The following is a 13,967-nucleotide window of genomic DNA, read 5'->3' on the forward strand; positions in this document are numbered from 1 at the left end:
TCCATATGAAAGGACATGTCAGTTGGCTTAAGGGTCGAATTAAGTGTTAGAGAGTCGACCTGAAAGAATGATAAACATGTATTTTTCATAATTAAAAAAATAATATACCCATAACAAAGGTGTGTTTGGGAATGAAAAAGGATTTGTTTGTGATTGCTTGAAGGCTTCTTCAAGCTTGTGTAAACAACAATTTTCAATGTATTGTGTATGTGTCAATATATATAAATATATATCTTCAGACATTAGTGATAGATTCAAGAATTTAAGGATTATGGTAGCGTTTAGGGTATGGATATTTGGAATGTGGATAGAACTTCAGGGTAGCCTTTTAGAATTAGGGCTTTAGGGTAGGAAGCTAGGCTTTTTATGCCCCAAGGATTTGTATGTGTATGAATGTTTCGGACATCATGGGATATGAACTAGGGTTTTGCTTCTTGGTTAGCACGCACTTATTTATGCATTTATCATATTCATTCAGGGTTTTACGCGTATATTGCATAGGTCATCTTTACGGTTGCATATACAAAGGAATTTTGTCATTTTTAACACTTATGGTTAACAATTTTAGGCACTAGGGAATTTAGGGTTCCTTCAATATTGCTAAGGTTTCATCAAAGTGTATTAGGATATTTTCATGGACTAAGGGTTTCCTCATTGCATTTAGAGTTTCTAGGGTTTTCTATTCATAGGGTTTCAATAATCATACATGTTTTCCGTCCATAGGGCTTCAATCTAGGGTTTATCATTCAATCAATGCTCTAATGTATTGACATCAATGACAACTTTGTCGAATAGAATGACATCCATCACCTTACATTGGCAGCTCAAGATGTGTTAGGTCGAGTGTTCTCAAAGAAAAACACCAAGATAAAAATGATAATATTTTCTCCTTAAACAATATTTAGTGGGTGGAATGCCACGAGAGATTTTTCATGGAAAGATTGGATGCTTACTTGGTGGACATGAAGAGTCGCCTCCAATGTAAGTCCAAGCCCTTTGGGCTAGTTAGAACAAGTGCAAAGGACCCTTTGCGCTAGTTGAAACAAGCGCAAAGGACCGTGCTCAAGTGACGTCTTTACATTCGTAGATATGATATTCTATAGATACTTTAGTGTATTCAATAATTTGGTTATATGAAGACGCCCAGTGTAGAGATACTTTTTATTGATATTCGATCTCTCTTTCTCTCCATAACAAATCCAGCTTCTCTTATGACACACTCTATAATTCATATATCCAAACCAAAAGGAAAAAAAATGAATGGAGTAATATATCCGAATCAAAAGGAAAAAAATGAATAGAGTATAAACAAAATTCCGTGAGATAAGTTACGACTCCAATTAAATATTCCAGTCAGAATTTTGGAAAAGAATTCCAGTGTACTGCTCGCATCGAATACCTTTGGTCTGTCCTGAGTAGATAGGATCGAACATGATTCTCACAGTGGTCAGAAAAAAGATATATGCTTCAATCTTTTTCGATTCCACAGCTCTGACCTGCATAAGTGTTCACACCATTTTCAATATATGGTTCTGAATAGATGAGATAGATACAGAGGATATTACGAGGAGTAAAGTTTCACGAACGAAAGTAGAGATGATGGAAGAAGCCGAGCTGGTTCATTGTCCAAATTGCCGAAACGGGATATGGCTTCCTCCAGGGTTTGATGGTTTTCGCTGTGACTACTGCGGTGTTCATGTCGGGGTTCGCCGACCAGAACCATATTACCGGCCGAATCCCGCCGGGAGGCGACCGATAATGCCTGGTGCTCGAAATTTTAATAAACCCAGATATTTCAATAAACCCGTACAGGAGCCGACTATTGTTAATCCTCCACTGGTTCGAATCTCTGGTAACAAAAGAGCCGTTCTCTGCGGGATTGCTTACCGAAATACGCCATACGAGCTGAAAGGCTGCATCAACGATGTGAACTGTATGAAATATCTGCTCACAACCAGATTCAAATTCCCGGAAGACTCTATAGTTACTCTCACAGGTAAGTCTCATAGTTCATGATGTTTGAGGCCGCTGAAAAAATATTTTTTTGAAAATTTTAGATAACCAAGTTTTATAGATATATATTTTTTTTGGCTAGGGTTGAGCCTGGTCTACTAAGGCTATAAATTAGTCTAGAAAGTTATTTTTTTATGGAATTTAGAGATTTGTTTTTTCAAAAAATCTGATAATAGGAGTGTTTGAATATTTTTTTAGTGGGTGGAAATGGATTCAGCACCATCAAAACCCTTTAGAAACCCAAAATATTGAAATTTGATAGCTGCAAGTCAAATTTTAGCAAAAATCATGCTATAATTTCCACTATTTCTAGACAAATTTATGGCCGACTAAAACTACTCTGTAAGAATATTTAAAATAATAAGTGTGAATTAAACAAATTTATTCAAAAATTAAAAGTTATGGATGAATTTTTTAGGTAGGGATGAAATAGGGGTTTTCAAAATGTTTTTTCTTTTCTTACTTCCATCCATTCTCCATCTTCCTTTGTTAGAACTTTACACATTAATCAAGGGTTTTCAAAATGTTTTTCTTTTTCCTAACTTTATCTATTTTTGTTAGGGATTTACACAATAATCAAAGGTTTTCAAAATATTTTTCCTTTTCCTACCTCTATTCATTCTTGTTATTGTTATTGCTTTATACATTCTCAATATTATAAATAGCATAAGTATTTTAATGATTATATATTTATCAACAAAATAATCTACTAAACTATAAATTCACCAAAAAAAAATAAGAGAAATTCCAGTATTTTGTATATCTTATATATTAAAGATTCTATATATCAAATAAATATGAAATAAAATTAACTACTAAATTTATTATAAATTTTGTATATCTAATATATTTAATATATATCAAATAAATATAAAATAAAATTAACTGTTAAATTTGTTTTGAATATTGGAGTATCTAACTCTAATGTAAACACAAAATCTCTCATGTAAACACAAAATCCAAAAAGTTTTAGTAGAAGAATATCTAAAAGTAACCTTTATTCCAATTAACTTAGGATGTCTTTTGGATAAAGGAATTATATTATTATACATGCTTGCGCATAGAATGTGTTTTGGATAATGGAATTATATTAGTATACTTGAGAATGACATCATGTATTCAATTTTGCTGGGAAGGATAATAGAATTATATTATTATATTTATGGTATTATGTATTTAATTTTGGAGTCCTCTAATAAGGTGGAAGAATTGTTTGGACAGTCAACTGGAATCCTGGCAAAAAAATTTAAAAATCTTGTAAAGGCAGTGTTTAAATTGTGTTTTTATGGTGGAAATGGATTCAGCACCATCAAAAACTTCTAAGACACCTAAATTTTTGAAGTTTAACAACTATAACTTGGATTTACAAAAATCCTGGCTGGATTTTCTCTAAAAATTACAAAAATCCTTGCTGGATTTTCTCTAAATATTACTGGAATTTCCATAACTTTCCGGACAACTCGTCCCCTTTTAAGTTTATTTAAATTCTGTATTAATTTGTATTTCACAAAAAATATTTTTATTCATAATTTAATATTAAAAATTCAATTTTATTATTTTTTATTATTATTTAAATTAAATCTATCGAGATCTACCCACTAAGAAATCTCACTGGACAACTCATGTGAGCTAATGTTTATAGTTTTCTGGTTTAAACTCTGTGCAGAGGACGAGGAAGACTCCAAAAGAATCCCCACAAGGCAAAATATGCTGAGGTGGATGCGTTGGTTGGTTGAGGATTGCCGAGCCGGGGACTCTCTGGTATTTCATTATTCTGGCCATGGCTGTCAGGAAGAAGATTATAAAGGCGAAGAAGTAGACGGGTACAACGAAACGCTTTTGCCCCTCGACTTTGAGGAGGCAGGGATGATTGTGGACGATGAAATCAATGAGACGCTGGTAAGACCCATTCCACCTGGAGCTCGACTGCATGCAATCATCGACGCCTGCCACAGTGGCACTGTTCTAGATCTGCCCTATGTCTGTGTTTTCAAACCCAGGTCAGATTTTCATGTCCTCAAGTCTGGCATACAATTTTATACGCAAGCTTTCACTTCTTAATTGTTCGTGAGAATTATAACAAGTTCTTATATTTTTTCAAATATCTTTTTGATTTTGCTTTTGTTGTCAAATTTAGTCTGGGCAAATGTGAGTGGGAGGACCACACACCTCGAAACGGTGCACCCAAAGGAACAAGTGGAGGTGAAGCCATATCTTTTAGTGGTTGTGGTGATGACCAGACCTCTGCAGACACTAAGGTAAGTTCATCTATCGGTCGTGCAAGTCTTAAATATAATTTTATTTATGTTGGTCCTTTTTTTAATTAAAAATAATTTAAATAAATTTAATTTAAAGTTATTATGACATCACACAGGATGCGTTTTTTCACATGAAAAAAAGTGGGGGGGTGAGTTTTACCGGTTATTAAACACTTTTTAGGAATGTTGATGTTTGGAAAAGTTATGACACATATCATAAGCATATAGATATGAAAAGCAATTTCCTTTCTTGTGAGTAATGGTACCCATTGAGTTAGGATGAGATATGTTATCCATCGAGGTTAATGCTCTACGATATAAATGAACTAAATTATATGGGTGTTATCCAATTTGTTATTCAACATAGAAGGAAATTTTGGTAGTCCTACTTAAGTATGAAAAGTTAGCTTAAGCCAAGAATTAATATACTTTGATGACCTAAAGACATACAACAAAACTAAGATTATTAACACCATTAAGGATATATGAGGCCTTCTCCTCCATTGAGAGGTTGGTGCTCCCCTTACAATCCAACAATTGATTTATTGAATGAATATGCATGTTAAAGGTATTATGAGTTGCATTTAATATTTGATGGTTTTTATAATAAACTCAAAGGAAATTAAGAGTGTTTGTTGAAATAAATGTGAGTGTAAAATAAAGAGGGAATAATAGAGCATGAATGGGACCCCACAGAAAATGAGATATTGATATAAGAGAGAATGAAATAAGGGGATATATAGAGAAAGACAAAAGGGAATAAAGGATATATATATATATATATATATATATATATATATATATAGAGAGAGAGAGAGAGAGAGAGAGATAATTGTTACATAATACTTTTGAATAAAGAAGCAACACATTGTATTAATAACCAAGTAAATCTAGAGTAAATGATAATGTCCATGTGTGTGTGGATGTGTGTGTCTGTTTTATATCAATAAATGTGCATGTATAAATCTCAATATTCCATATAATAACCAAACTTCTCCTTTAAAATCCGTGAACTTGATTACGATGAAGTAATCTACAGTGTTAGATGATGACAAACTAATTCATGTGGGATTTATTCATGCTTATTTGACCATTCTTGTAATCAAATACATGGAAGAAAATTATTCAATAACATGAGAAAGATAATTTTCATGACAATAGAAAAAAAAAATCATAAATGCCATCTCTAGGTTCTTTCCATATTTTTGAATGGAGAAGACACCAAAATATCATGACCAATGGTACCTTAGAAAAATGAAGGAGAATGAAATATAGAAGAGCTATGCATATAAGAAAGGAGAAAGAGAGATTAATGAATATTGTGAGAAGTGCCCTCAAACAATAATACAAAATCTAAGTAAAAAATGGAATCCCCTTGAAATTTTATGTTTCCTATATGAATCCTACTCTAGGTTCCCATAAATGATATAAACATTTATAATTCCACTCAAGAAGTGTATATTATTATATTATTCCCTAACTATTAGCAATATTCTTAGAACATCGACAAAATACATCACAATAATTGTGTGCAATGTAAGATATGACTAAGTAAAATAATCTACAGATTTTTTTCAAGACATATTTATATCCTGATGTTGTCATGAGGGAAAATCTAGTATCTGATGATGCGTTCCTTCTCCAGATCCACATACACACATATCACATCAAAATTAAAGCCAAGGTACTTTAATTTTCCCTAAAGAATTAACATTTTTCATGTTCTACATAAACATTGTTATTGCACAAGGTTTTATGATCTCGGGTGTTGTTTTGGAGGTGTTAATATCATCTCTAGTTGAAGATAAGAAAATAAATAAAATGATAAATGATAAATGTATGTGTAACTTTCAGCATGACATATTTCATAAGTCACATGCAAGTATCTAGTGCATTACTTAATCAAAAGGGAATCACCAATCACTCATAGAACCCATCCCTAGATCTAATTGCCACCTTCCAAACATACTAAGGGTCCACAGGAACCTAATTATATCCATACATAAGTAAATTCTAGTGAAGAACTCAACTCTTTATAATGTGTCTCAAACATCATCAATAGTTGTGATTGGACCCATATTCTTGAGTGTGACCTTGTTTTAGGTATAATAGTTAAAGTAGAGGTGGAAAGTTCCATATTTTGTGGGTGCACATATAATATAGATTACATAAGGAGAAATATTTTACTAAATGTATCAATTTTATAAGAGATCCTATATTTAGCATTGAATTTCCCTTTATTTCTACATAAAGGATTCACAATTTTTGAGTTCCATGTGTAGTGATACATTACATACTAGATAATTGTAACTATACACCTAATAGAGAGTGCCAATCTTCTATATCCCTGAAAAAATAGTCCATATGTATATAAGTGCATTCAATCATTTCTATTATGTAGGATAGATCATAAAATGATATTTGGACTATCACTACAATATTTTACACAAACATTAAAAAAATTATCAATATAGTAGACTTTTAAGTATGGATGGTAAACTTACAAAAATATTTGATAAAAATTTAAAACAAATTTGAATTATGTTATTTTCCTGAGGAATGATAAATTACCATTATTATTTGAGTGAGGACAACACCTTGATCCATGACTTGTAAATTGCATGGTACCCATAAAAATTGGGCCAAGCCAACAACACATTGTAGATATTGAAATGTGTCATGTCACAAGAAAATTCATCCTTCCATGGATAGATGATATAATATAACGCTCGTCATCGATTAATGTGTAACTCCTTTCGTAAGTTGAAACATCCATTATCATAGATTTGCATGGGATGGAAAGCTAATTTAAATTGTCAAACTATTGTCCAAGAGATTGGATTCTATCAGTTCTCATTGTTAATGATGAAATGAAGGGGTTGTTGATTTTACAACAAAAGATATTAGAGTAAATGTTTTTTCCCATCCTCCAATTTATATATGATTCAAGTCTCGAAGGGTGATCTCCTACTATACATATAAATCAATGAAAATGTATCATAGAGAGACCCTAGTTCTCAAGGATTATACCTCCTTTTATCTAGATGTTATGGAACCTATATTGAGGCTTTTAACTTGAAACATCCAAGATATGACTAGAATTAAGAAAGTGAATATGCCATACGATGAATCAATCCAACTTGCAAGGTTTGGCCCAAGCTAGCCACAAGATATCCTATAGAGGTGTTGAACATGACATATACAAGTATCCCTAGGGAATGAGAGAGATAGAATAAGATCAATAGCTTTCCTAAGTGCACTTCTAAAAATTTGGGATTTTCCAAATATAAAATATTTCAAAAGATGATAAGAGGCCCTACAAATAGGAATTAAACATTATAAATAGGTAAGGAAGTGACCTAAGGGTAATTTTAGGTTAGCCATTAGAGGGTTTGAGTCATATGGAACAATCATAAAATCCTTATTGAATAAGTGTCATGGGTTTGGTAGAGTAATGCTTTGGGTTTTAAGGCCATAATGACTCTGCATTATGGATACTATGTATTCATAGTTGTGGTATTGCAAGGAAATTTGTGGTCTACTTCCAATCAATAGATAGGTAATGTTATTGAGTTTTGAATCAATTTTACTCTACAAATAGCAAGTCCAAAATTAATTCGGGCTATTTTGGTCCCAAAATGAGGCATAATAGTGATGATGGACCCAACCAAGGTATTGGCACTCCCAAATAAAGCCATGAAGTTAGGAAAATACCTAAGAGTTGGAGTGAACAACACTAATGACCAAATAACTAAGATCTAGGGAGAGAAGGTACATAGGGACCCCACCTAACTATTAGAAAACTTAGAGAGGCCATACATGTAGGACAAGGTGACGAGGCCTCTAGGAAGGTGACCCATATTGCTAAGTAATTATTGAAATGTGTTATATTGATACTGGGTGGGTTGGAATTGAATGTGGTATAAGAATGGATAATATGATGCACCTTTCAGTTAGTAGGTGTATGTGAGTACTGAAGTGTGAATTTGATATTCTACAATTTCTACCCTTTTTGAACTTGTTTTCCATAATATTGGGACAATGGAAAGTTAAAAGGAAAGAGAGAAGAAGTCATATTCTAGGGATTCATATAGGTTTCTTTCTATTGTGAGCTAATACTTCAATGTCATGAGAAAATCCTTCATTGATCATGCTATGATATCCTGGAATACATGTGAAGGCATCCATGCCCCCATCAGTGATGTAATGTGGAGATACAAGGGTCTCCCATGGAATGTTATGATGTTAAACAAGCAAAATTGATCCGTAAACTGCCGTGGATATTCCATTAGACAACTCCTCACAATAAATCTGATAATATTATATTTAAAATATGAGATTCTACACTATTACAGTTTTATTTAATTTCTAGATCTATAAAATTAAATGTAATTAGTGCATGCATGTAAAAAGTAAATTAAGAAGAAAAGTAGAGAATGAAATAATAATCTCACACGCACATAATACACAAGATATGCTCTCTAGGAAACCCTTTCAGGAGAAAACCCAGCTAGAAGGTGAGGTCACTTCGCTCTCTTTCTCTATCTGGAAATATAGCTGCAGATAAAAAGAAGTAATGCTCGTGGCCCGTGGGCTGCTAAAATGCAGACATTCTCTTTGTGTGCTCTACCTCTTATCTCTCTTGGCTATCTTTGCTCAACTATGGAACAAAATTCTCTTGAAAGAATGGAATGTCTCTTCCTCCCAGTGGCTCAGTTATAACATAGCCTGATAGCTTATTAATAGTTACATTTGACTACATCAACTCTTAACTAGAGTTACAAAATAGACACTTCTAAAGTCTTTTACATCGCAAACACATGGATAGGTCCTTTTCCATAAATAATGGAGGCTGATGCGGCATCCTCCCAAATTATAGGTATGAAAACAGGAAGGTCAAATTTTAAGTGGCATAAATTTTGCATATGGACTCTGATTGATGCAATTATTATGTCGTTGGAAATCTCTTTGTGTGTAGAATAGCATGAAAAGGTGAAAAAATTGAGCAATAAAGTTTTACCCCCAAAAATCATCATTTGATTCAGCAAAATTGTCTAAGATGGTTTCAGACCTCATTTTGCCAAACTGGGTTCTACCAGTAAAAACAGTCCCGTGAGCTGATTCCTCCACTTTTTCCACTCCAATTGCATCGAGATGGATGATAAACAATATAATGATCCAATTCGGATCACACCTCCCCATTTTGTGAGGCTTTTGGCCCCCAAAATCTTTTACTAAATGAGGTGAGGAAAATTTTCCTCCACCTTCTCTCTGGTGTACCATTTAGATTTTCCTAGAAGTTGTCCCTTCAACCCAATCTGCCAAAGGTCTTCCTTCCCTTGTCTTGTAGTTCTAGACCTCTTTTGAAAAATTGTATCTTATGTCAACTCTATTTGAGCGTCTGGTGCCAAATCCTCCACAGAAGGTAGGACATGTTCCTCTTCCTCATCTAGCCTGGAAGGCTCATAGAGTTTCAAATTCTCTAGATGTACAACTGAGTAAGTGTGCATATATGGTGGTAAACTGAGTTGATAGGAACTATCACCCACCTCTTCTAGTATCTCAAAGGGACCATACCTTAGAGCCTTGATTTTCTGACAAGGCCCCTGCAGCCTCTCCTTATTCAACTGTAGCCATACTATGTCTCCCACTTTGAATGATTTCTCTATTTTGTGTTGATGATGCCTGGCCTTATACTTCACCTACGACTTTTGCAATGTTTCATGTACCTATAGATGGATCTATCTAATCTTCTCTATAAATTTTCCAGCCCTCAAAGAATCTCTTGTAAGGCCTTCCTTCACTCCTCCTTACTGCCCATATGCAATATCTAAAGGTGAAGGTGGAAAATATCCAAAACAAGTTTGCAATGAGGACTTTCCTGTAGAAGTGTGGATTGCTCTGTTATAATAATTTTGTATATATACAAGATTTTCATCCCATGTCTTCAGATGGTTCTGGTTGTAACCCCTCAGAAGCTACACCAAAGTCATGTTGACTACTTATGTCCTCCCATCTGTTTGTGGATGGAATGTTATAGATCTCTTCAACATTTTGTCCATCTTATCCCACAATGTAGTCTAGAATGCACTGAGAAATATTATATCCCTATATGAAATTATGCTCCTTGGTATCCCAAAGTGTACCCAGACCTGTCCAAAGAACAAGTTTGTTGTTTTTTGTACGTTGATGGTATTTTTACAGGGCATCAGAACACACATCTTTCTGAACATGTCAACTACCACGAATAGGTAGTCATTTCCCTTCCTGGTTGTCACTAAACCTCCCACAAACGCCATGGAAAGGATTTCCCAAGGACGAGTAGGTACAGGTAAGGAATGATACAGACCCTATTTCCTGTTGTTAGGCTTGCTAGTACAACAAAGCATACATTATCTTATGAACCTAGCTACCTACTCTTACATCTTGGGCCAATACACATACCTTTGCAAGTTAGCCTTGGTCTTCCCTACACCAAAGTGACCTTCAACCTTGGAGGTGTGAGCCTCTCTAATCAGCAATTTAACCTCGGTTATCGCTACACCAAAGTGACCTGCAACCTTGGAGGTGTGAACCTCTCTAATCAGCTATGAACGCTCACCTTTAGGAGAACATAGCTTATCCAACCTATAGAGTAACCCCAAATCTATAATATTTGATGTGGGTGGCCTTGAAAGCATATCGGCCAACTTGTTTATGTTTCTCTTCTTATACTTGATCATTAAATGAAATTGTTGTAAAACCCCATCCACTTGTAGTGCTTTTTCTATTGTAGCTTATTCTGGGCCTAAAAGTACTATAATGGCTGGTGATCTGTGTGGATTATTTTATGCTTTCCCATTAGATAGTGGTTCCACTTCTTCATAGCTTGCACCATGGAATAGAGATCCTTATCGTAGGTAGGGTAGTTAAGAAATTCCCCATGAAATACTTCATAATGGTAGCAAATGGGCCTTCCTCCTTGCATCAAAATAGCATACCCACTTGCATTTGTCTCCACTTCAAAGGGTCGTTGCAAGTTTGGTAATGCCAGAACTGGTGCTTCACTGATCTTCTTCTTTAAGTCATTGAAAGCCTTTTTCTTCCCTTTTACCCATTGGAAACTGTTGCCACTTTTTGTAATGGCATGGAGTCGTGCTGCTACCATTGAAACGAAGCACTATGTTGCTCCAATGAAACTCCTAATATCAGTAACATTAGTAGGCACTGGCCATTTCATGATGACCTCCATCTTGGAAGGATCTATCTTCAATTCTCCTCCACCAGTCACATATCCCAAATATACCAATGACTGCTGCACAAATATGCACTTCTTGAGATTTGCTAGTAGCTCGTGCTTCTTCAATGTTTCCAGCACCTACATCAAATGTGAAATATGCTCCTCCTAGGTAGCACACTATACCATTATATCATCCAAATAGACAATAACAAATGAATCTATAAAAGGGTGCAGTACATCATTCATCAATCTCATAAATGTAGTTGGTGCATCACATAGTCCAAATAGTGTAACTAACCTCTCATACAAACCTTTCTAGTTTTGAAGGCGGTCTTCCATGTATCTTCTTCTTTGACTTGAACCTGGTGATATCTAGACTTCAAGTCCATCTTGGTTAAATACTTTTCTTGTTGCAACTAATCTAGCAGATTGTCTATCCTGGGCAGGGGGTATCTATTCTTGAGCGTGATTTTATTCAACGCCCTGTAATCTATACACATCCTCCAAGTCCCATCCTTATTTGGCACAATCATGATGGGTGACCCACGTGGTGATGTACTTGGCCGAATGAAACCATGTTCCAATAGTTGCTGCAACTGTTTCTTCACCTCACTTGCTTCTATAACAGACTACCTGTATAGACCGATATTTGGAAATGGGGTGTTTGCCAATAGATGGATCTCATGCTCCACTTCTCTTTTAGGGGGTAACTCTGTAGGCTCTCAAAACACGTCCTTGTATACCTGTAACAACTCCTCCAATTGTTGTTTTTGTTTCTTAGTACACCCCTCTAGGGATGCCTTGTCTCTTATTGACTCCTCTATAGACTGAATTTCTCAATAAAATAATAAAACATACTTCTTTCTGGAACTAATCAAATTCTTGGCTTGGTTGGCACTTACCAGTGAAATTTTTTACTTTCCTTTGTGTGCGTTGATTATGAATGATTTTCCGTCCTTGATTTGTTGATACTAGTTATCTCTCCTCATGAATATTTCATCACACAAGTACATGTATGGACTCCCAAGCATGACTCCACATACATCAAGGGGAACCACATCCAGATCTACTTCATCAATAAAATCAACACTAATAAAAAATATAATTTTGCATTGTTTTGTTACCTTCAGCTCTACATCCTTATGTACCCATCCCAGTGGATATGGGTTTGGATGATCATGAACTTCCAGCCCCAACTTCTTGACCATATCTGTTGTAATGAGATTTTCCTACAATCCTAAGTCAAACAGAGCATCAATCTTCGTCTTCTTGACCTGTATCTTTACATGAAAGAGTTCGTTTATTTCTTTCTCTTCGTGTTGTTGAAGGATACTCAGATTCGCCTCCTTGTGCATTGATGTACAAATGATCTTCTCATCGACGTTTGAGTTGCTTTCAACTTGGTTTCTCAAATCAGTGGCCATGAGATTCTTCTTTTTATTATCTTTCTTCTTGTTCTTCAGGTTTATCTCTGGATGAAACTTTCAACACTTCTTCTCTGTGTTGCATTGGTTGTAGTGGTTGCTAGGATCTTTGCACTAGTGTGTTATGGTTGTCATCTTTTTATATTTTCCCCAATTTTTCTTCTTCTTCCCATCTGTAGAAGCGTCTTGTTTCTCCTTTTGCTTTGATCCACTTGATTGCGCTCTTTTTAGGCCTATATTCTTTAGGTATTGTGCTTATACACAGGCCCCATCCATTGTTTTGGGCTTGAACATCATCACTTGCTCACGTAGATGGCAGTGAAAACCCCCCAAATACTTGAGGAGTACATTTGGGTTCTTTCGAGAGATACCCAACATTATAGCCATATTTTTGAATTATGGGGTGTACTCCTGCATGCTTTGACCTGGCTTTTGCCTAAAGTAATGCCAGCAGATCCAATCGTCTTCCACGTACCTAATGGGATAAAACCATGACTTAATGATGGTTTTGAAATCCTCCCAATTAGTCACTGGAGGTTCTCCCTCCAACCTCAGGGTTTCTGTGTGGCTCTCCCACCAAGTCAGTGCATGGCCCTCCAATTTTAGCCGTGCAAATGAGATCTTCTGCCCTTCCTCGATCTGATGGACATTGAAATAAACTTCCAGTTGTTGCAACCAGTGGTTCAGCTTCAGAGCATCAATATCACCATGGTATGGCTTGATATCGACTTTTTATTCCACTTTAAACAGGGATTGGTTCATGAAACTTGAATTGGGTTGATATTTTCCAGGTTCTTTCTTCAGTTGGTTGTCTATGCCTTCCCGATCTCCCGATCCCCTTTCTGATTTATCCTCTGCATTCGAACCCCCTTCTTCTCTAAATATCCCCATCTTATTGCTTAAGGTCGCCATAAGGAGCTTTACATTGCGGTTTATATCCACGACTTGTTCTTCGAGCCATGAAAACCTCACCTCTGCAGGATCACGAGGTTCATTTATAGATTCGTCGCCCATGATTAGGGTTTTATGATTTTGGCCCCATCAATCTAGATC

General features: G+C 35.3%; 1 protein-coding gene across 1 annotated transcript in view; it reads left to right on the forward strand.

Annotated features, from left to right (window-relative positions):
• Positions 1-1,490: 1,490 nt before the first annotated feature.
• Positions 1,491-13,967, forward strand: part of LOC149154195 (metacaspase-1-like) — a 173,131-nt gene continuing 160,654 nt past the window's right edge. The window contains exons 1-3 of the mRNA XM_089438996.1: positions 1,491-1,996; positions 3,680-4,013; positions 4,151-4,271. Coding sequence (XP_089295122.1) covers positions 1,597-1,996; positions 3,680-4,013; positions 4,151-4,271 — 855 coding nt within the window. The 5' untranslated portion in view covers positions 1,491-1,596. The remainder of the gene's footprint in view (positions 1,997-3,679; positions 4,014-4,150; positions 4,272-13,967) is intronic.

This window comes from Pinus tabuliformis, chromosome 9, assembly GCF_031772625.1.
Source record: "Pinus tabuliformis cultivar Carrire ecotype Pingquan chromosome 9, CPIR1, whole genome shotgun sequence".
Classification (NCBI taxonomy): Eukaryota; Viridiplantae; Streptophyta; class Pinopsida; order Pinales; family Pinaceae; genus Pinus; species Pinus tabuliformis.